Below are 24146 nucleotides of genomic sequence, written 5' to 3'. Positions count from 1 at the left end.
AGGTGCTTTGAACTAGTGTAGACTAAGATAACACAGTTGAAAGCAGATACTGCGATTAATCTGCCTTGATATTCTGGATTATATGGCTGTGTGGAAGGGCCCTGGGTCCACACTGCCATATAATCCAGTTCAATGTGGAACCTATGGATGTGAGAGCTGGACCATAAGGAAGGCTGAGTGAAGGAAGCTAGACGCTTCTGAACTGTGGTGTTGGAGGAAAATACTGAGAGTGCCTTGGACAAGAAGATCAAACCAGTCCATACAACAGGAAATAATGCCCAACTGCTCACTGGAGGGAATAATAAACTTTATAAACTTTATTCTTATATCCCGCCCCATCTCCCCAAAAGGACTCAGGGCAGCTTACAACAGGGATAAGCCCGAACAACAACATAGCAAAACATTACATACACAAAATGTAACAGCAAAATTAAAACATTTCAACAGTAAAACAAGACAGCATACTAATAATACTTAAAATCTGAGCTGATAAAATCAGAGTGAATAATTGGCCACATAATGAGAAGACAGGAAAGCTTGGAGATGAGACTGATGCTGGGGAAAATGGAAGGACAAAGGGAAAGGGGCCGTCCAAGGGCAAGATGGATAGATGTTATGCTTGAAGTGACTGGCCTGACCTTGAAGGAGTTGGGGGTGGTGATGGTCGACAGGGAGCTCTGGCGTGGGTTGGTCCATGAGGTCACGAAGAGTTGGAAGCAACTGAATGAATAAACAACAAATGTGGATTTTATACAGCTTTGTGTAAGGGGCCTCAGTCTCCCCCCCCCCTTCTCTCTGCTTCCCTCCCTCTATCTTTGGGAGTTATTGTTTATTTGTTTATATTTGGCAAACACTTGGTATCCTTTCTGTGTGAAGGGGACATGGCTACTCAGCAACAAAATTTTGGGCTACTGTTTCACTTTGAGTTGGGGAATATTATTTTTTGTTGGAATAGAAAACTGGATTGTGGGTATCACACTGTGGGGATTGTAGTGAACAGTAACTTTTCTAAGTACTGCTGCCTAATTGCTAAACTCCCATAGTTTTATATTGTTTGTCTGTTGTTTCCAATCTTTTTTCAGTTTTTAATAATGTTATTACTTACTATATAAATCCATTAGACTCAAAAATGCAGAACTGGGACACCAATATTCAAATATACTAATATACTAACTGCCTCAAAATGTGTGAGTATTTCTCATGGCGTTTGGCATGTACATAAAATTTCTCTCCCTTGGATACTGTAAATAAATTCCATACAGTCCCCTGTGGTCACAAGAGGAAGACAGGAATATAAATAAGATAGATAAATCCATTGCACATGGGCCTTTTAAGATCCATCTTTAATGAAAAAATATACATGGACTTGGATGCTGATAACAGCATTATAATGCTGTTATGGAAATGTCAAGGCCATTAAAAACATGCTCTCTTTTTCTTTCAGAAATGTCCTTGGCTTCCTAAGGCTATCTAAGTCTAAATTGAAACCAAGAAGCCAAGTTCTATTGTTAAGTTTATGTAACCTGTTTTGACTCTCTTTTTGTAAATAGCCTCTGAGAAATAAACTCAGCCAGCTCAATCTTTGTTTTCCTTCTTGCAAAATCCCTCCATCCCACATAATGCCAAAGATGCCTATGACATGGCCAGAGAAGTAAAAAAGGATATTGTTTCACCCTTTCTTCTCCTTAACCACCCCAAATATGGGTCATTGGGGTCAACTTTTTACTGGTTTCTTTGCAGATGGAAAAGTGCACTGGTGATTTGCGCGTCTCTGTGAAATTCTAATTTCTTACCAAAGTATAGCAGATATTGAGGATATGAAGGAACAAAGAAGCAAACATATACAAGCAGGCTTTGGAAAACCAGTTTTAAAAGAAAAACTGATGTTGCAATCTTTTGCACATTTACCTAGGCCTTCACTGGGCCTTTCATAAAAAAGAGTAAAAGAGCATAAATCACAAGTCAAAATCATTTTTTTCTCCCAAACCTAAACAGTCCTGGGTCATTGCACTTTCAATGTTGACTTTAACTTTAAATATTCCTATGATATGCCACACGATTTACACATTGGTAAACTGAACCAACAAATGATCAAACCAATGTAAAACTGTAAGTTGATTAGGGTGAGTTTTTTCACAACATGCTTTCTAATTAAAATGTATTAATTAGTTTTTGACATTATCTATGAAAACATTTTTCCACAAAAACCTTTAGTAGTGACTGAGGCTCAAACTCTTTTGCCCTCTATCTTCGGGCCCTTCCAGACATGCCCTATATCCCAGGATTGGATCCCAGGTTTTCTGCTTTAAACTGGATTATCTGAGTTCCCACTGCCAGATAATCTGGGATCAGATCCTGGGATATAGGGCATGTCTGGAAGGGCCCTTTATCTCTGCCACCCGCCCCATAAAAAGCTTGTTAAAATATACAACCCTGTTAAAGTCCTCATAAAGTTCTTCTAATTTTTGAATACATGTGGTATTGTTCCGCTATTGGAATAGATGGTGTTATAAGATTATTTCATTTTATGAGCCATCAGCTATATATTCTTGCTGCAGAAAAGCAACGGTTGCTTCTTCCATAGATAGTAATGCTGCTGTGACATAGAATTATTTCTTGAACAGTGTTGCATGATTATTTATTCAATTTAACATAAATTGCAAACAATGTAATGCATTACCTTGTACTAAAATTCGATCTTATTGCACCAAGATTACCTAGCATAAAGGAGACTTATATGGGAGTTGACAATGAATAGTTTCAGAAAGACAGTGCGGAATTTCCACCACTGATGCCAAGTATTCAAAGTTGACCTCCAGGGCTGACATCTGCGGCGAACAATGAACAAAAAAAAACCCTTGCTTGAAGACTGGTCAATTTTCACACTCCAAAAAAGCCACTTCTTCTTGACTAACTTCTCCTATAGTGTTTAAGATATAAATAAATACATAGCTTTTAAGAACAGAGAAGATGGACAACAGTACAGCAAAACAGGAAGTGATCATGCAGATCGTCTAGTTCATGATGGATCAATGCAACAGACCCAGAGATATCATATGCCTAATAGATAATATCCAGTCTCCTCCTGAAGACATTCAGTGAAGAAGAACCCACAATTCATCTGTGCTTTTGATGAGCCACTCTTTCTTTAAGAACCATGCTCGCAGGAAGATCTATCCTTCTATAATTTAAGCAAATTAGCTGCCCTCTGGAGAAGCAAAAACAGGTGTTTGGTTCTCTCTCTGTAAGATACTTTCAGGTCTTAGAAGACTACTGTTAGGTTCACAATAACCCCGTCTAGTAGGCTCCTTACAGCTCCCTTTAACACAGTGGTTCTCAACCTGTGGGCCCCCAGATGTTTTGGCCTACAACTCCCAGAAATCCCAGTCAGTTTACCAGCTGTTAGGATTTCTGGGAGTTGAAAGTCAAAATATCTGGGGACCCACAGGTTGAGAACCACTGCTTTAACACGTCATGTATGAAGGGATGCTGCTATCCTGGCATTATAAGCAGGCCCTGAAGCATAGAGATGGTGGGCACACTTGCCACCATACTCATACTTCTCTTAACTGCTGTGTTCTGCTAATAATTAGGGATGTTTGTCAGTGGAATAAACTAGGAAATGGTGGGTTCTTCACTGGAAGTATTTTAGCAAAAGCTCAACAGACATATTAGCACTGAGCAAAGGTTAGACTGGATTGGAGCATACTACATGGTACTCTCCAGAATTTTTTAATACTAGCATCTAGGATTCCTTAACATTGCCCATACTAGCAGGGATTGTGGAGCTAGTGGATGTTGAAGTCAAATATATATTAAATTGTACTTGCAAAACATCTTGAACCAGATGATCTCCATGGCCTTATCCAACTCAAAAATTTGATGTAGCAATATAGTGGGCACAGTTCAGCTCTGGAGTTGGGTGGAGTCAGACTCCAAAATCTAATTTCCCATTCAGAATGTTTAGTCTATGCTCATGTTTAATTACAAGTATAAAGAAGCTTCAACAAAATAGTAAAGTATTTTCAATCCATTCATCAAGGCAATCTGATCTATAATCACTGGTTTATGAATACAATTTTCCCTTTTAAATCAGGGCAGGAACCACTGGCACTCACTAGCGATAAATATAACAATTATTTCCAATATATATGTCAAATTCCAACTTTAAAAGACAAAATCAGAAAAGTTAGAAAAGAGAAGAAATACTACCTGAAGATCAGAAGAAAGAAAAGGAGAAGCAAATATAGAATAAAGGAAAAGATTTAAACGAAGAACACAAACACGATAAAGAAGACTGGAAGTTGTATATAGAGACTCTTATTAGACCCACCCCTTCCCCACTTTCCCTTATTATCACCTATCTCCCCTCACCCACCCACCCTATTTTACCATTTCTTTGCCCCTTTTTCTATAGATTTATTCTATATTTTATGATCTTTCCCCTTAAACAGAAGGCTCAAGGAGGCCGAAGGTGATACAAGGAGTTAGAGCCACTGAAGTAACCTGAACATCAAATAACAAAGATGGCTACAAGAGCCCTCCCACAAACTCTGTATTTCTTATAACCCCATTTGGAGAAAGTAGTTTGACCATGGGCCTTATCCCATGTAATTTTCCCGTTTTTTTCTGTTTTTGCACACTGACAAAACGGAGTCCCATGGAGGCCATCCCATGACACACGGTCACTTCTAGTGGCCACCCATGAAAGTAGGTCTTGCCAGCATGGAAAAATGGCAAGAAGACTCCATTTTTAGGAGTCTTTCTCAATGAAGAAAGAGGTGGGAAATGGGAGAAAGTAGGAAGATGGAGAAAGAACACGGGATGGTTGGCCATCCCTGAATACAGGCCTTGCTGGGCCTTCCTAACATTTCCCCCTGCTTTCCCCCACTTGAAGTTGTAGCACTCAATAACATAACTGCCAGATCATAAAATATAATCTCCCAATGCCACTGTGTAAAATAGTGAAATAGTTCTTATATCATGTATGTATTTCATTGTATTATCCAATTATAGTGCGAGATATATACGTAGGTCTTTCCCACCTCTGGAACTCCCTGCTGAAAGAGATCAGACTGGCCCCATTGTTGTCCTCCTTTATGAAGCAAATACAGTAGTCTCGCTTATCCAACTTTCACTCATCCAACATTCTGTATTATCCAATGCAGTCTGTCTCCTGCCCAGATTGGCAGCTGTTTCTCCAGGCAGGCAAGGATCACAGATTTTAAAAAATATTTACAGGACTGAACGTTTTATGGATTTAACTTCCGACAATGTTGTTACTGTAAGTTCATTTTATGCAATTATATCTTTATTTGTAGTCAATTTTTAGTAGTCAAAATGTTTTTGTAGTCAATGATTTCAATACATTGTGATGTTTTGGTGCTAAATTTGTAAATATAGTAATTACTACATAACGCTACCATGTATTGAACTGCTTTTTCTGTCGATTTGTTGTAAAACATGATGTTCTGGTGCTTAATTTGTAAAATCATAATGTAAATTGACATTTTCCTTAATCCCTCATTATCCAACCTTTTTGCTTAAATAGCCAATGTTCTAACAGCCTGTTTATGTTGGATAAGCGAGACTCTACTATAAAACCTGCCTATGTAGCCAGGCTTATGGAGATGCAAGTGGTTAAAGATCCGGACTTATAAAAAAGAAATGTAATATGGACATGGCTTTTAACCTTGTTTTTATTGATACTGTTTTTAATTTATTATTGTTGTTTCTCTTGTGATTTGTATGACTTTTGAATATGCTGTATTGTCCATTGGAATTTTGTTAATTTACTGTTGTATTCTGAATGTTTGCTTTTTATGCTATGAGCTGCCCTGAGTCCCCATGGGGAGATAGGGCAGGAAAGAAAGTAAGTTTTTCTTACTCACTTACAATGTTAGTTAATGGGAAGTATAATAAAATGCTGGTCTCATACTTTTATCAGTTGTTGTTGTTTATTCATTCAGTCAGTCGCTTCCGACTCTTCATGACCTCATGGACCAGCCCACAAGAGATCCCTGTCGGCTATGGCTACCCCCAGCTCCTTCCATCCATCTTGCCCTTGGTCGACCCCTCTTCCTTTTTCATTCCATTTTCCCCAGCATCATTATCTTCTCCAAGCTTTCCTGTCTTCTTATTATGTGGCCAAAGTACTTCAGCTTTGCCTCCAGTGAGCAGTCCGGCATTATTTTCTGGAGTATGGACTGGTTGGATCTTCTTACGGTCCAAGGAACTCTCAGAATTTTCCTCCAACACCACAGTTCACTTCTATCTATCTCATCTGATTTTCAGTGGTCATGGACAGAAAGTAGGGTCCGAAGCTTTGGACTCTGGGCTTTAGGAATGTTCAATTATTTAAGGAAGGAATAAGAATACTAGCTGGAATACCAATATCTAGTAGTGATAACCATTCACATGCATAAGCTTCCCTCAACTTTCAATGCATTTGTTGTTGTTTATTTGTTCAGTTGGTTCTGACTCTTCGTGAGCTCATGGACCAGCCAACGCCAGAGCTCCCTGTCCGCCGTGGCCACCCCCAGCTCCTTCAAGGTCAAGCCAGTCACTTCAAGGATACCATCCATCCATCTTGCCCTTGGTCGGCCCCTCTTCCTTTTTCCTTCCATTTCCCCCAGCATCATTCTCTTCTCCAAGCTTTCCTGTCTTATTATGTGGCCAAAGTACTTCAGCTTTGCTTCCAGTGAGCAGTCCGGCATTATTTCCTGGTGTATGGACTGGTTGGATCTTCTTACGGTCCAAGGCACTCTCAGAATTTTCCTCCAACACCACAGTTCACTTCTATCTATCTCATCTGATTTTCAGTGGTCATGGACAGAAAGTAGGGTCCGAAGCTTTGGACTCAGGGCTTTGGGAATGTTAAATTATTTAAGGAAGGAATAAGAATACCAGCTGGAATACCACTATCTAGTGGTGATAACCATGCACATGCATAGGCTTCCCTCAACTTTCAATGCCTTTGTTGTTGTTTATTTGTTCAGTCGCTTCCGACTCTTCATGACCTCATGGACCAGCCCACGTCAGAGCTCCCAGTTGGCCATCACCACCCCAGCTCCTTCAAAGTCAAGTCAGTCACTTCAAGGATACCGTCCATCCATCTTGCCCTTGGCCAGCCCCTCTTCCTTTTTCCTTCCATTTTCCCCAGCATCATGATCTTCTCCAAGCTTTCCTGTCTTCTCATGATGTGGCCAAAGTACTTCATCTTTGCCTTTAATATCCTTCCCTCCAGTGAGCAGTCGGGTATTATTTCCTGGTGGATGGACTGGTTGGATCATCTTGCGGTCCAAGGCACTCTCAGGATTTTCTTTCAACACCAACATCTATCTGATTTTCAGTGGTAATGGCCAGAAAGAACTTCAAGGATACCATCCATCCATCTTGCCCTTGGTTGGCCCCTCTTCCTTTTTCCTTCCATTTTGCTTTCCAACAGCTTGCTTTTTTGACAGACGGCTGAGAGGGGAAAGGAATGAGCCTGAGGCTGTTAGGGAGTTTTAGTTCAACACACCTGGAGGAAGGCCCGAATTCTGCCAATGCCTGCTCTAGAACCAGGGAGTTGTAGTCTGCCGAGGCACCGGTGTTTGTGGGCTGGTTCCTGCGAAGCGCTGAACTTTGGGCAGGTAGTGGGCTCTGCAAGGAAGCGCCCTCCCTCCGTCCCCCTGCCTCGGAAGGAAGGTGGGTTCCTCGACTCTCTCAGCTGGACGGATCCACTTAGCGAAGGGGGGAAGGCAAAGACCCGCCGCCTTTAAAAGAGTCTAAAACGAACCCTCCCTTTTCCTGCCCTTCTGGAAAGCTGCCTTGGGGAGACAACCCACGGCGTGGAGCGTGTGTTCAAAAGGTTTTCCCCGCCGGGAATCCCTTGGAGGCGCTCTTTCTCCGGCGGCTCCCCCCGCCTGCTGTTTTGGTACGGCCTGCCCCGTCCAGAGGTTCCCTTTGCCCCCAAGCGAGCGAGCGAGGGAGGGCGGGAGAGAGAGAGAGAGCAATCAAGCGGGCGGGGGCAGGACCTCCAGCTGCCGACGTGAGCGCCGCTTCTTCTGCTGCTGCTTCTTGTCCTTCCTTCCCTGATGCCTTCGCCGCGGCAGAGAGAAGCCGAGGGTCGGGCCAGGAGGAGCGGCGGAGGCGATCCCCGGTGTCTGGCCACTCTGCCCTGGACCTCGGGGCATGCCTGGTAGAGGCCGGGATGAGAAAAAGCCGGGCGCCCCGGGTGGCCCTGGCCACTTGCCTGGCCTCCTTGCTCCTGGTCCTCTTCTACCTCCAGAGCAGCCCCGACCCAGGTGAGTGGCACCTCCGCCAAGGCTCCTTCCTTCTCCGCCTCGCGTTTTCCTGCTTCTCACTTTGGAGGCTTCTGCCTGACTTTCTGCCTTGTGGGCTGAGGGTGCCTCTACATCAGGCATGCGCTGCTCGGAATGGTGGGAGTTGAAGTCCAAATCACCTGGAGGGGCGAAGTTTGCCCGTGCCTGAGCTAGACGGTAGAATCAATGCCCTTTGGCACCACTTTCACCGCTCTGGCTTAAGGCTATGGAATCATAGAGCTTGTCATCTGGTTTATTTATCATATCAGAAGCGAACCAAGGGCACAGTTGTAATGTATTTCAAAAGACAACGTTAAAAACTTGGCATTATACTCAATGTCCTTTGACCAGTAGCAGTGGCCACTTGGAGACATGTGGCAGAGCTCAGACTGCATTGCCATAGGTGGTCTGGGGTTGGCTCTTCTCCACACTCGCATGTCGTGGACTCCACTTTGTGGCCCCATTTCTTAAGGTTGGTTCTGCATCTCGTGGTGCCAGAGCACAGTCTGTTCAGCGCCTTCCAAGTGGCCCAGTCTTCTGTGTGCCCAGGAGGGAGTCTCTCATTTGATATCAGCCATGGCTTGAGGTTCTGGATTTTAGCCTGCCACTTTTGGACTCTCGCTTGCTGAGGTGTTCCTGTGAGTATCTCTGTAGAACATAAAAACTATTTCTTGATTTAAAGCATTTACGTGCTGGCTGATGTCTGAACAGGGGATGGGCCAGAGGTGTCACTGCCTTGGTGTCATCTGTTGAAGCACAAGCAGTCTTTAGCAGAAAAGGCTCAAGATATTGTCAAACTACAATTCCCATCACCTCTTAGCATTGAGCCATGGCAGTTAAAATGGAATCAAACTGCATTCATTCATTCAACAGTGTGATGCAACCTGTGTTGCATGCCTTGGTAGTAACTCTATCATGGGGCCAAGAGTGTGTGACTCTTCCCCAAATCACCCAGTAGGTTTCCGTGGCTCAGGGGCATCTAAACCAGGCATGGGCAAACTTCGGCCCTCCAGGTGTTTTGGACTTCAACTCGTACCATTTCTAACACCTCCCAACAAAGGATTCCCCCAGGAGGGACGCAGCCAGGCTTTGAAGCTGCAAGACCATTCAAAGCTAATCAAGGTGGCCAGTTGCAATATTCACACTTGCCTCAAACAAGCAAGAGTTCTTTTTCCCACCCCGGATCTTCCACAGATATATAAACCCCCCATTTGCCTAGTTTTCAACAGACCTCACAACCTCTAAGGATGCCTGCAATTGTCAGGAGAGAATGCTTCTGGAACATGGCCATACAGTCTGGAAAACTTACAGCAACCCAGCTGGTAGGCTGTTAGGAATTGTGGGAGTTGGAATCCAAAACACCTGGAGGGCCAAGTTTGCCCATGCCTAATCTAAACTGTAGATTAATGCAGTTTGAGTCCACTTTCACTGTCATGGCTCAAAGCAATGGAATCCTGGGAGTCATAGTCTGATTAGGCACTAGCATTCTTTGGCAAGAAAACCACCTTTTTTAAAAAATAAAAAACAGTTTCAAACTGCATTCATTCTACAGTATAGATCAGGGGTCCTCAAACTTTTTGAAAAATATGAATGAATCCCTATACACACTGCACATATCTAATTTGCAGTTCAAAACAGCATGAAAGAACAATACAATATTTAAACCTAAGAACAATTTTAACCAACATAAACTTACTAGTATTTCAATGGGAAAGTATGGGCCTGCTTTTGGCACATGAGATAGTCAGGTTAATTAGGGTTGTTGGTGGTGTTGTTGTCGTTGTGTGCCTTCAAGTCGTTTCAGACTTAGGGTGACCCTGAGGGTTCTTCCACACAGCCACATAACCCGGAACATCAAGGCAGAAAATCCCACAATATCTGCTTTGAACTGTGATATCTGAGTCCACACTGCCATATATTCCAGTTCAAAGCAGATGATGTGGGGTTTTATTTATCTGTGTGGAAGGGGCCTAACTCTAAAGTTTAGGGCAGAGACTGGGTAAATGACTTTAGAGAGACACATCCAGCCCGAGGGCTTTAGTTTGGTGACCCCTGGTATAGATGGACCCATCTCTTCCTATTTGGCCTTCCTTTAGCAAATGGATGGTCAACTAAGCACACAATATATCAACTATATATCAATCTTTTTTTTAATCCCCCTTAGTTCATTTAAGAGGAATAAATTTGGGCAACTGGTTGGGTCTTCTCCTGACATTTAGCTTTGCATGTTATGCTTTCTGAACTGAAGTACACTATGTCTTCATGCCCAGTCTGTGAAAAAAGATTGGTAAGCAAATACCAACATGCTGGGAGATCTTTCTTAAGCCAAATCAAAGAAAGAGCCCCCAGGGAATTCACTCAGAGATATTACATATTTTCAAGCTAAGATCACTGTTCTTATCAATGTATGTTTTTTAGGGGGAAATGAAAGGCAGAGTAGGCTTACTGTGAACAAAACTGAATTTAAAAAACTGATTTTGGCAAGTATGACAGTGTCAGGCAGTGTGGCTTTAGCTGAGATGGGGCCTACATGGAGCCTTGTAGATTTAATACAAGCTGGCTTCTTCTAGGTTATATTTTCTTGTGCCACCCTAGATGTTTGTAAGAAGTAAGCCCAGCTCTGGCGTTGGCTGGTCCATGAGGTTACGAAGAATCAGAAGTGACTGAACGAATAAACAACAACAAGCCCAGCTCAACACAGTGGGGCTTCCTTCAGAGTAATGCACTTAGACTAAATGTGACTTCACACATGCAGTTCTTAATTCAATGCAGATTTGCCCAATGTTCTTTTTTTTTAAAAAAAAAAATCTGCATTCTTTAACACCATTTTCTGTCCCCTTTATTCAATGGAGCCCCTGGGGGTACAGTAGATTAAACAGCTGAGTTGCTGAATTTACTGACTGAAAGGTCAGTGGTTCGAATCCAGGGAGTGGAGTGAACTCCCGCTGTTAGCCCCAGCTCCTGCCAACCTAGCAATTTGAAAACATGCAAATGTGAGTAGATCAGTAGGTACCGCTTCAGTGGGAAGGTAACGGTGCTCCATGTAGTCATGCCGGCCACATGACCTTGGAGATGTCTACAGACAATGCTGGCTCTTCGACTTAGGAATAGAGATGAGCACCAACCCTCAGAGTTGGACACAACTAGACTTCATGTCAGGGAAAACCTTATTCAATGGGATGGAAATAGAGGGACAAAACATTTATTTTTATATCCCACCTTTCTCCTGGTATGGGATCCAAGGCAGTATACAGTGTCTTAAAAAACATAATTGTTTTAAAAAACTCTTAATAGTATAATTGAAATACAATTAAACTAACCTTGTTTTAAAAGCACAAGTTGAAACATCATGAAAAAGGCATTTAAAACATAATAAAGTTAAAACACTACATCCAGCAAATGCTCGCTTAAAGGCACTGAGACATCCAGAATAGAACATAGAAAGTTCTTTTGATTTATAGACTCATTCCCCCAGCCTGATGCCTAGAACAAGGCTTCTTAAACTTTTTCCATTGATGACCCCTTTCCACCGAAGAAATGTGAAGTATATACAGACATGTAAAATAGGTATAAAAATAAAACATTTATTGATTGCAGTTCAGCATTTGCAAAGCTTGCTAACAGACTAATTTTTCTTTTTATGACGTAAAAGCATTTTCTGCAGAGTCCACTGTAAACACTCCACGTTGTTCCTAACAGATTCATGTCGATGTCTAGATGGTGTGCAGAAACCTTTTTCTGTTACCAAATTTTTGTGACCCCAACATTGAATGAACCCCATTTGGGATCAAGGCATTTAAGAAGCAGTTGCTTAGAAGTTCTTGATAGTTTGGGAGCAAAAAAGGTCACTTTTCTTGTGATAGCTAGATCACCGAAAGGCCCTTTCTACACTGCCATATAATTCAGATTATCAAAGCAGATAGTCCACATTATCTGCCATAGAATCCAGTTCAAAGCAGACAATCTGGATTTTATATAGTAGTTTAGAAGGGGAATGAGTGTCTACCATAAATGGGAAACAACTTGAAAGTGCAGAACCACAAAGTAGAGCAGAACTGAGTCTAGAAGGTTCTGGTAGGTAGGACTATGGGGAGAACACCCTCAAAAGGGAAGTCTCTCAGCTCTGCAGGCAGGACTGGTACCAGTTTAATTTTGTTTCTAAACTTATTCAAAGCTATTTTGGATCCTACATCAGGAAAAAGATGGGATATAAATGAAATATATAAACCAAAGATTAGATCTCCCACCCTTCAGGAACATGCTTACACTTGCTAGAACTTCTTTCTAGTGGATATAGATGTTTGACCTAAGCAAGGCAATTTAAAATAAGTGTAAATCATACATTTTATATATCTGCTAAATATAAAAACATCATGTTTTCCATTCATACTATAAACAAGTGAAGTCCAGAGAATTTTAAGTATAGATTCAGATAGTGTTAAGCACTTTTGTTGGCATCAGTGGACATTAGCACATGTGTAACCATCAACTTCAGCTCTACTCAGATACAAAACCCATTGAGCTCAGTGGATCTTACTTGTAAGTTGGTACATAAAGCATTGCAGACTTAAAAGGTCTAACTGAAAAGCAAAATTTCCAATGAATTACAGGAGCAATCTTATGTCTGCATGTGTTCAGTGGTGCTATTTCCCAGGCTAATCTTCATCATACTGTAGTCTTGGATTTGACTTTCTTGACTAGTGTGATATTAAAGTGAGCCATTCTGTTGCTTAATAAAAAAGTCAAGATTTTTTTTTTATTTTGTGAAATTATTATAAGCACAGTGACTGGCCCATGAAATTCAGAGGATTAGCAATAGAGCTATGAGAAGTCAACTAAGTTCACAAAGGGCCTGCTTTAATTACAGTTTATTTGAGCCCTCTGGCCAGTGAACTAATAGATTAATCCACTAATTAGTGTTTTAGGCTGTTGAACAAAATAGTGTGAAAGCGAGAAGAGTCAGTTTCACTCCCTCTTTCTGTTCTTGTAAGTAGGTTGTTTCCCACTTCTGGAAAAATGTTCTGGTGCCATTTTTATGATTCAACAATATATTGGTATTTCATGTGACATTTTCAGTTATTACCAAGGTTACCCTGCCTTAAGTCTTGACAGAATACTTTTTACCATTATGGGACTGAAAAGTGACAATTCAATTTTATTTCTGAAGAAAAAAATGAATTATCTAGGTGTCTAAATATCATACTACCTTAACAAGAAATTATAGAATTTATGTGTATGTTTCATACTATACCATAAATATTTATTATGACACAATTTGTAGTCCTTTATGTACTTAACTAGGGTTAAGTTCCATTGAATTCTCTGAATTACAGTTTTGTGGAAGGAAGAATTAGGAGCTGAAACACAATGGTTCCAAGAAAGTAGAAGTTTTAGATGTATTGTCAAGCTTAAAACAAATATCAGGTCCAGATTGCATTCATTCAAGAATCCATAAGAAATTGCTGGTTTTCCAACATAAATATTCAGTGCATCCCTAAGCTTGGCTTGTGTAGTAGACTGCTGCAAAGTGGCTAATCGAACGTGAGGTTCTTTTTAGAGGAGATCAAGGAGTTAAGCCCAATATTAGTCATACAGAGTAGACTAAATGATATCAACTATGATTAATAAGTCCCATTCATTTCAGTAGCACTATCCTAAGTAGGACAAATTGAGCCACTGGAATTTAAACATTGGTTAGCTTTGTGTCTGCTTTGTATAAATTGGCAGTAGCTTTTTAAAAAAGACAATCTTCTTAAGCATGTAGAAAGAAATGTCTTGCTGATGAAGCGTAAGTACAGGTCGAATATCCCTTATCTGAAATACTTGGGACTAGAAGTGTTCCATATTTTGATTTTTTTTTTTTGGTTTATGGAATACATTGCCTTCTCAGATTATGGAAATTCTATGACACAATATCTTAGTGCCAAAATGGGTAATTTTGATAGATCTGGGGAAAAATTTTCAGCTTTTTAAGCCACACTAGGCCAGAAACGGGGGGGGGGGGGGGGGGGACAACTTAAAAACCACCGTTTTTGACATGGTGACTAGAAATGCTTCTTTTAAACTTCTAGAATTTGGGGAGATCCATGTTTGTCTTTTTCTCAACACTGGCAGGTTAGTTGGGGGTGGCATCTTGGAGCCTGTATACACTCCACGAGCTATACTTTGACCCTTTTGTACATTACACAAAGTCATGGGTGCAACTATGACTAGTTTGTACTGTTCTGTCCAGGATATTATGAAGCTGGTTCTGGTGCCAAAAGGGAAACTGAAATAGCCAAAGGGCTGGGGGCAATTCCCCTGGGGAAAGTGTTGCAACATTAAAGCTTTTGAGCACAGGAATAAGGCAAGACAAGTAGGACATAATAGAAGAGCATAAAATAATATATGATATGGAGAAAGTGGATGAGGATAACTTCTCTCCTTCTCGTTGTACTAGAATGTGTGTCAATTCAGTGAAATTGAATGGTGGAAGATCTGGAACAAATAAATGGAATTCCTTCCTCACATAGCGGCAAAATGTAATAATAGCCGCTAGCTTGGATGGTCTTGAGAGGAGGTCAGGCACAATCATGGAGAATTAAGCTACCAGTGGCTACTAGTCATAATTGTGGAGGCTCCTGTTGCTGAGTTCTTAAGCTGGAAGTCAGTCTCAAAGGAACAATAATAGGATAATAATAAAGGAACAAGAAGGCATTTGCTTCTGTTTATGGGCTTCCCAAATGGTCATGTTTGATCACTCCAGGAAACAGGATGCTGGGTTTTGGTCTGTTTGATCTCAGGTTCTGCATCAGAAGTAATTTTTTTGCCTGAAAAAAGGAATGTGTTCTCTCAGTTATTCTTCAAAATAATACTTCCTTGTCTTCATCAGGTAGACCTATAACTGACTTTTGAGTAAATGAAGTTCCTTTCAGTTCTTTGTTTCAGTTCTTCATTAATAAATATTGTCCATTTAACATTGTGCAGTAATTTATAAAAATAATTTTGAGCAAGTATATACCTCACAAGTTTCCTGTAAAGTCATCAAGCTGACTTCTTGTGTTTTTTGGTTTTGGTTTTAAAAGTCATCATAGATTCTATTTTTAAGTTGGTTTTGGTGAACCTGATGTAGGCGGCACAGTGGTACACACAGCTTCTCATTAAGCTTGAAACACAAAATGTGGCATTCATCTGTGTCTCTTCCAGTAAAGAAAATTGCCATATCTTTCAGAAAAAAAGGCTTTTTCAAAACAGCATTCATTTCTATACTCCACAATGTCAGTTGCTATTTGTGTGGTTCATTTTTTTTAGGTTTCCCACTCAGGCTATCAGGCAAAGCTTTTATCAGTAAAACAGTGGCATGTTGAATTCTTAGACCCTCAGTGAACCAAAATATGATTGTCTGTCTCTGTGTTCCTGATAAAGAATTATCTGTACCTCTTCAAAATAAGGGTATTTTCAATGTCCCGCTTTGGGGGTTCATACAGTCTTCAAACCTGCAGGGTATGTTTTGGTTTTGCTAGGCTTTTCTAGGTGTATGCTGCCAAGGTTACAATGGAAACCAGTGCCTTAGGCTTCAAAGTCAGTTGTAAAACTAGGGTGGAAACAAGTTCCTTCAATCAACTCCAAAACACAGAAACAGTGTGTCACTGAAAGAAAACCTTGTACTGCTACACCTTAGGGCAGGGATGTCAAACTCATTTTCATCAAGGAGCACATTAGCCTTCAGTTGCATTCAAAGGGTCATTGGATCTATGGATGAGAAATCTGTGAATACAGAGGATCAACTATTTTTTTTTACATAGTGGTTGGTATTCTTCAGTTTTTACTTAGTTTGGGTCCCCAGATGTTATTGAACAACAACTTCTGTCACCTTGGATCTGCTATGTAGACTGTGGATAATGGGAATAGCAACTCAACACCATTTCTGTCTCTGAGGTTGGGGAAAGGCTAAAGGACATTTTAAAATCAGACATCCTATCCACAAGCCTTGTGTGTAAATCCAAACCCCACTCTCCTGACTAAACAGAACAAACAGCACCCTTTCAAATGTTACTGCATCACAACTGCCATCAACTCTAGTCATGATGTCTAATGATAAGGAATACAGGAGTTGTAGTACAGCATCTGGAGGGCCACATAAAATGGGCCTTGAGTTTGACACATGTGTCTTAGGGTGTCCCTAAGTTAGAAACGACTTGGCAAGTAAGGTTTTTCTAAAAAAACCAACATGTTTGCTTTTTGTTTAGAGGAAATACTGGACAACATAAGATTTACATTGGCCATTGATGGAAGACTACAAGTCCAAACGCAGCTGGGTTCTGCTTAAATAAAGCATCAGATGAGATAGTGGGCCATGTTTTTTCCTTCAATAAATGTATGACCTAAATACATAGAATGTAATTTATTGAAAGATAGGAGGAAGTAGAATTGTATTTGCAGAAAAGATAACTGCAAAAAAGATAGCTGGAAGACATATTTCTTTTGTTATTGCTATTTTAAATTTTATTATTTCTTTATTAGTATAGTGGTAAATAAGGTCAGTGTTGTGTATAGTTTGTATTTGCTGATTAGTAGTTTGTGTTTGTTATGTTATATACATAATCAGGTTGTATTTTGTGTAGTTCTTACATAGCAGTAACAAGAAGAGTAACTTATAGGGTGAAAAAACTCACATTATTTGCATCATATGGTCTTTATATATTTCTGCTATTTGTAGTGCATACTGTTTAGAGTTAATTTGAAAAAGATGATTATTTTAGTACACACACACATATATATACAGAGAGAGATGCAGAAAGACACGGGGCATCTTCACTGTAGAATTAATGCAGTTTGGCACCACTTTACTTATCATGGCTCAATGCTATAGAATCATGGGATTTGTAGTTTGGTGGGGCACTACCATTCTTTGGCAGAGAGAGCTAATGATTTTATAAATCAATGACTCCCATGATTCCACAGCATTGAGCAAAGGCTTTTAAAGTGTAAAACTGCATTCATTCCAGATGAACCCACAGACACATACAAACAAAGACACATGTGCAATTACATTTTATATTGATATCCTAACTCTTTTTTTACTACTTCTTTTTCTTATTGTTCTGTCCTACTCATAATGTAACCAGTGCTTACCCATTTACACAAGTTATTCAGCATACTAAGGAGCACTTGTTTGAATTCAGTTGTCTGCACACAGGCTGTCATCAGGATCGATAGTTATTGCAGGGTCAGGAGTGAAGTTATTAGGATGATAGTCCCAGCCAAAATAGTCAAGAAGAAGAAATGCTGGCTCTTGTACTCTTGCAACATCTGCAGAGCTATTAGAGAACATAACCTTTTAGAGAAGAGCCAAAAAACCCTTTAGAGCAAAATCTTATCTTGTAGTATACAACCAAATATAATTATGATAGGCAATGGTTTCAGTTGTTAGACTAGAAAACCAGCAATCTCTTATCTGTGAGAAAAACAGATTTGCCAGTATATAAAAACAGCAGAGCTTTAGAAGTGTTTTCTTTCAGTGCCCAAAAAGTGATCCTGGTGATATGGTCCCATTCTCTTCTCAACAGGTTTTTTCCAGAGTTTGGATAAGATTAGCCATTGCACTAGTTCCTTATATACTCTAGTAAAATTACATGCTGCATGGGAATTGTAGACCAATAAATTTATTGTTTCTAGACAAGTAAATAATAGATCTACAGAGACTATAACCAATAGGTCGTGATCCTACTGTTTTCTTTGCACATTAAGCTTACTCAATGTTATGATTTCGAAAGAGATCTGAATACTTTAATTGGTCTGAAAGGTTAATTTTTTATTCATTTAGTGTTTTATTCTTTTCAGACAAGAACTGGAGCAAATTTTCACTGGTTATACAGGAAGGAACTCTCATTAGCATTTCAAATATTTTATCTCCACAAAGGTTTTAACCTTAAAATTTCTGTTCTCTTCGGTGTTTTGATATTCATAACCCTACAATGAAAAATTGGACAGCCATAAAACAGTGAAGAAAGAAAGGAATATCTGTTTATATTCATCATTCTTTGTACTCAAGAGGGGTGCAATTTTTAACTCATGCCCATCTTTTAAAAACACTTTGCTTTTTTAAGGAAAAAAAACAAAACAAAACACACAGAGAGAGGGCAGTCTAATGCAGTGGTTCCCAACCTGGGGGTCCCCAGATGTTTTGGCCTTCAGCTCCCAGAAAGCCTAACAGCTGGTAAACTGGCTGGGATTTCTGGGAGTTGTAGGCCAAAACACCTGGGGACACACAGGTTGAGAACCACTGGTCTAATGGAATATTTGTGCCCTCGGTGGAAACTAATAATTTGCTGTTTGTCTGTCATCCAATGAAATTAAAAATAAGGAAATTCCAGACGGATAGAAGAAAAGACTAGTTAGCCTAAAAACCCTAAAGATGGCAGGCCCTGTCTAATCTTGAATCACAGCAGCGTCAGCCCCGATTAATACTTGAGTGGGAGAGTGCCGTCAAATACCAAGTGTTGTAGGCTATATTTCAGTAGAAGGACAAAATGCAATATTTTAAAGAGTGTTTTTGCTACAGTAAAATCGATATATACATATATATATTGCACTACATGGGGAATATTTTAAAATGAAAAGAATGTCATTCAGTACTGAAGTCGTCATGGAATGATTTGTGTATGTGAACATACGTGTTCATAAGAATACTCAGCACACGATAGATATGGCCATGTAAGCACACACCTATTTCTTCCTCTCCTGTATACAGGAAAAGTTTTTCTGTTAGAATTTCTATTTGGGATTCAAACCTCTGTCTTTAATATAGTTGCAAAAAACTTCTGGCTGTATTTAATACATTTAAATCAACATCTTCTGTTTGAATCTAAGCCCTTGGCCCAGTTCAGTTGGAACAGTTTGGTGTTCATAGGCTTCAACTGCGTTCTGCATCTCCTTTCATTCTTCCCCAAACTTGATTCAGGGCTAACACCATTTGCACAGTAAATATTCTTCTTGTCTCTTGAGAATGAGGGGGATTTGTGGAAAACAGAAAGACTCAAAAACAATTTGTTCAGAAATGAAATGTGGCAAACTGATAGTTTATCTATGTGCTTGCACATGTAGCACGCAGCAGAATAAAAGATGCTCAACTGAGTTCCTTGTGGTTTACTATTTTATTCATTATGTCCTTCCCATTTTCCTTGTGGTTGAACCTGGTTTTAGAGACAGGCTTCAATTTTTTTTGGTCATGGCACCCTTCAGTTGCTTTTGTTTTTCTGCAGAACCCTAACTCCATCCCTGATTTTTACTAAGCATTGTGAACCCACAAAGTTGTTCTTTCTTTCATCTACTCCTCTTGTCTGAGTATTTTGTATAACATAGTCAGTTTGTAAATGAAGAAAAAAACATTTTAAATATAACCCCAAACCTTTATTTTGGTATAAGAAAATATTGGATTCACACCTAATGTGAAAATGTGATGAATGGTCTTTTTTTCATTGTACTTAAAATAGTTCTGTGATTGGGCTTTATATCTGAAAGCTGAATACATAAATCTGAAACTGAATCCAACTTCAAAACTTGTTTTTGGTGTAAGCAAAAGCTGGACAAGTGTTTGAAGATAAGGTGCACCCCCCCTTCCTTCATATTAGAGATAATTGAATACGTGTCTGTGTGTGGTTTTAGTTTAAAATCCATTTTAAAATTGATTTTTAAAATTTTAAGAAATTATTTGATGCTTTTGTGGAACCCTAGAGTTTCATGGGACATAGTTTAAGAACTTCTGTCTTGGAGAGCTCATTTATAGTTCGGACTGAAACTTGGGCTGCAATGACATGGAAGGCACCTCCCGGTGATTAGAGACTGATTGTAGCCCCAAACATAATCTGCAAGGCTTCTCTATCCCATTATGGGGCTCATCTACACTGAGCAGTTTAGCCCAATATAAATCTGCCCCTGAACAACCCCGGATCTGTCATGTTTGTGCAGAATCCAGGCCTGTTGCCTCACCTATGTGTCACTCCCCACAACTACTCCTAGCTGCTCCATTGAAGATCCTGGCAGTTGCAGGCATCACTGCTAATGCCCACACAACCAGGAAAAGAGGGGGAGATTCCCATTGTGGGGATAGCTAGCAGTCCATTCAGGGTGAGTCCAGGTTTTTAGGCCCGTGTAGACAATCCCCTGGATATCTACCATTTATCTTGCATACAAACTGAACAAGGGGATTTCAGTATATAATTGAGAGGGAAAGCAAACAATCTCATAAGTATTTTTGCCTAAGAAGTCCTTATGAAGTAATCGGATTACTATCATTTGACAGACTGCTAGAAGACATATATTAACTGACAACATTCTCAGCACTTGGTCAGCTTCTCTAGGGAAGCAAATAATTGAAGTCCTACAAGAAAGCGAATGTTGGGTTGAAGACTTAGTTGCTAGTCACACTGGTAAGTTGAAAACAGAGGAATTCAGTGTCTGGGCTTCTGTGAGGATCAAATTGGTGAACTGGTCAGTGAGCAAAGTCCAAGATTCTCGTTTTTCATCCGTCTAAAATGTGACTTGTGGTTATGCCTCTAAAATGTTGTTGATGCAGTTGTATAGACAAAAAGAACTTTCTATTTGGTGTTATTAAGACTGGATAATTTCTTGGCATCAATTGTAGATTTCTGTTAACATTTCTATTTCAGCATTGCAAATATTGAAGGTAGCAACTTGGCTTGTTTTTCCTTGTCTTTCTTTCTCTGCCTGTTTCATTGGCAGTGGCTTTGCTTAGAACTGTGCTATCTTGTTGCTGTGTTTGAGGTAGGTTAAAGTTTTTCTAAAATCTTGAGACTCTTCCTTCTTGCCATGGCTTTTATACTGCATGAAGTTGAAAATCTACTCAGGCAGCCAGAATTGGGAAATGCCACGAAGTCTCCTATGTGCATTGATTAGACCAGAGTTTCTCAAACTGTGGTCCTTCAGATGTTTTGGACTTCAACTCCCACAATTCCTAACAGCCTAACGGCTCAGGCCTGCTCTAGGACATATGAAGTAGGCTGGACTGGAGAAAGGTGTTATGTTGCAACAAGTTTTCTTTGAATTTTTCTTTTTAAAATGTCAAGATACCTACAAACCTTTTTAAAGGATGCTTTAAACCATGGCTGTGGACAGCAGGTATTTGCCAATCCTAGGACATGATATATGTGTGTTTATCTATATTTGCATGCATTTAAATATTCAAACTCTGATCACTCTTATTAAAATAGAGGATGATGCACATGATTAAAGTTTTCAATACTGTATTATGATTCTTGAACTGGTGTTTCAGTAGACGAAATGTTACATTCCATGTGTTTAACTGTGTCAGAATTGTTGCAGAAAACAGATCTGACACAGTTACTTAAAAGCTAGCAAACACTTTGTAGCATTCATTTTCATAGAGCCTCCAGATTATAGTTCTGTGATTACTTTGAGCAACTTGTTTGAGATCCCTAATGCTCCCACCAAGACCTCAGCATTTTAACATCTCAGCTTATGTCTGTTTCAAATGCAGTGAGATCTATTCCAATCACCTCAGGCAAGAACTAGTGATGATATGCTGGAATGATATGGAAAAGAGATACTGTATCGTTATGCTCCCATAGTACGATTGTTGTATTGTAGGCTTGAATTAATCACCTCCAGATGTCGCGTTGGCGGCTTTTCTAAAGGCAAGTTAACCAACCTTGCACAACTTTCCGAAGAAGGCCAGGCAAGGAACAATACATCATCTAGGAAATCTTTTTCTCCTATGTGTTTGACACTGAAGATTTCCAGAGCTGACTTGGTGATGAGCAAAAACTGTAATGGGAAATGTCTGGGCAATTTGTAGGAAGACAGATGGGCACATTTATTCTGAAAAGTACAGGGTTGGTCATGCCAGCTTGACACAACTTGTGCATCGCTATGTGACGAAGTGAATACGTAAACACTAAAAAAGAGGGTTACTTTCTAATAAGGCATTTGTTATTCCATTGCCATTATTCCTTCATTGGCACGTGGGGTGGTCACTTCCCATACAACACCATGGTTTGTTTCTCCACTCTAATGTGGGAGACCCTACCAGCAGCAGGACTGTTGATAAGAGTACAACTTAGAGGTCTCTCATTCGTAGTAGTGCCATAAGTCAACTGGACAGCAATTTACATCAAGAAATATTTTCCCACTGCTGATTCTGTCTTTTTTAACTGCACAAAAGCTCAAAAGTTTTAGAAGAAAGAAAGAGTAATGTGTGCTCCATATATCTAGCAAACCTGGACCACTGCATTTGTGTGATACAGTGATTGCAGTGTTGGACTAGGACTCTTGTGAGGCCAGAGTCTGAATCCTTGCTCAGCCATGGAATCCCATTGGGAAATCTTGGACAAGACACACACTCTTAAAGGAAGACAATAGCAAACCTCCTCTAAATAAATAATTCTTGCCAAGAAAATCCTGAGACAGGGTTGCCATATGCTGGAGTTGACTTGAAAGCAGAAAGCAGCAACATATGTTGAGATGGGCAGTAGCATATTGAGCAGCGGTAACTGTTGAATTTCATGACTGTGTGGTGGTGACTTTTCTCTGGATTTTAGTTTTACATATAAAGGATCTGTCCAAAGTATAAATCTTTTTTGTGGGTAGAGTCCAGAGACTTAATTGGCCCCTTTATATTTCCAACTAAAATTCAGCATGCATTTAGGCCAATTTTGCCCAGTAGCTCACTTCCATAGGCTGCTGATTCCATCCAGAGTTAAAAGCTTATATTATAGCTGTAATGTGAGAGGCTATTTTTGGAACTCTTGCAGATGAATATTAAAAGTAGCGGTAAGCCCTGTAAATGGGTGGAGAAATAATGTGTTATTGGAGGGGTGGGTGGGTGGGTAGGAAGTGGATTTAGCTATACAATAGCAAAGCAATAGGTGAGTAGAAAACAAAAAGGGAGTCCTTCTAAATCAGTGGTTCTCAACCTGTGGGTCCCCAGATGTTTTGGCCTTCAACTCCCAGAAATCCTAACAGCTGGTAAAACTGGCTGCGATTTCTGGGAGTTGTAGGTCAAAACACCTGGGGACCCACGGGTTGAGAACCACTGTTCTAAGTCCACATGTGGTGGTTTATCACTGAGTTGCTCTCAGAACAAAGGTAGACCATCTAAGCTTGGCTAATAATTTACTCAGTCGGGTCTTGCATATTCTGCTATGATATTTGGCAGACTTTTGTTACTAGTGTCTGGAATTTTCATCGTATAATTTATAGCAGGTAAAATTTTCAGGGCTGGCTCACCAACTCTCTTCCTTCAGAGCTGTTTGGCTAGGGGCTTGTAGATGTGTCCCACAATGGGCTAAAAAGGAAAAAAATGGCTTTGAAGGAGCCCATCTCTGCATATTTTTTTTGGGACTTCCTTCTGAGGCCAGGTGGGACTGACTGGCTGTTATTTGACCAGAAGGGACCTGGGCTTAGTTCACAGTGAGCCAGTCAATTGATACTTGGGTTATATTGCTCTGGCTTGCAGGGGAGGGCTTATGTAGTGTAGTGATTTTCAATTGGGTGTGTATGAACATTTGCTAATAGCAAAGTACATTTCAAGGAAAAACATTTAGTCTTAACTTTCTTCTTGATGTGTGTGTTTGCTGTGTGCAGGGAATGGTTTTTCAAGCCATCTGAAGTGATAGAGCCCAGGCACAGGTTCACTATCTTATTCAGAACTAAATTAAAACATAAATAATATGTGAGAATAAATAGAAGAGCTAAGGACTGAGAATCACTCTTTTTCCCATCAGGATTTATAGGATATGTTTATGTGATGCTGCTGCTCCTATGCCACTAAAATACAATACAGAAATAAGGGAACAGAGGCCTGAGGGCTACATTTTCTTG

At 40.1% G+C, this 24146-nt stretch overlaps 1 protein-coding gene and 1 long non-coding RNA gene across 2 annotated transcripts in view; one reads left to right on the top strand and one right to left on the bottom strand.

Moving 5' to 3' along the window:
* Nucleotides 1-290: 290 nt before the first annotated feature.
* Nucleotides 291-7762, bottom strand: LOC134296019 (uncharacterized). The gene is made up of 2 exons (XR_010002574.1): nt 5939-7762; nt 291-2920 (listed from the first exon to the last, which is right to left on the bottom strand). It is a non-coding gene; the product is annotated as an uncharacterized LOC134296019 (long non-coding RNA).
* Nucleotides 7763-8155: 393 nt separating this feature from the next.
* The window catches only part of chst13 (carbohydrate sulfotransferase 13), a 51522-nt gene continuing 35531 nt past the window's right edge, over nt 8156-24146 (top strand). The window contains exon 1 of the mRNA XM_003217773.3: nt 8156-8288. Coding sequence (XP_003217821.1) covers nt 8195-8288 — 94 coding nt within the window. The 5' untranslated portion in view covers nt 8156-8194. The remainder of the gene's footprint in view (nt 8289-24146) is intronic.

The sequence above is a fragment of the Anolis carolinensis genome, chromosome 2, assembly GCF_035594765.1.
Source record: "Anolis carolinensis isolate JA03-04 chromosome 2, rAnoCar3.1.pri, whole genome shotgun sequence".
Classification (NCBI taxonomy): Eukaryota; Metazoa; Chordata; class Lepidosauria; order Squamata; family Dactyloidae; genus Anolis; species Anolis carolinensis.
The sequence above is the reverse complement of the archived record's forward strand: the minus strand, read 5'-3'. Positions and strand labels throughout refer to the sequence as shown.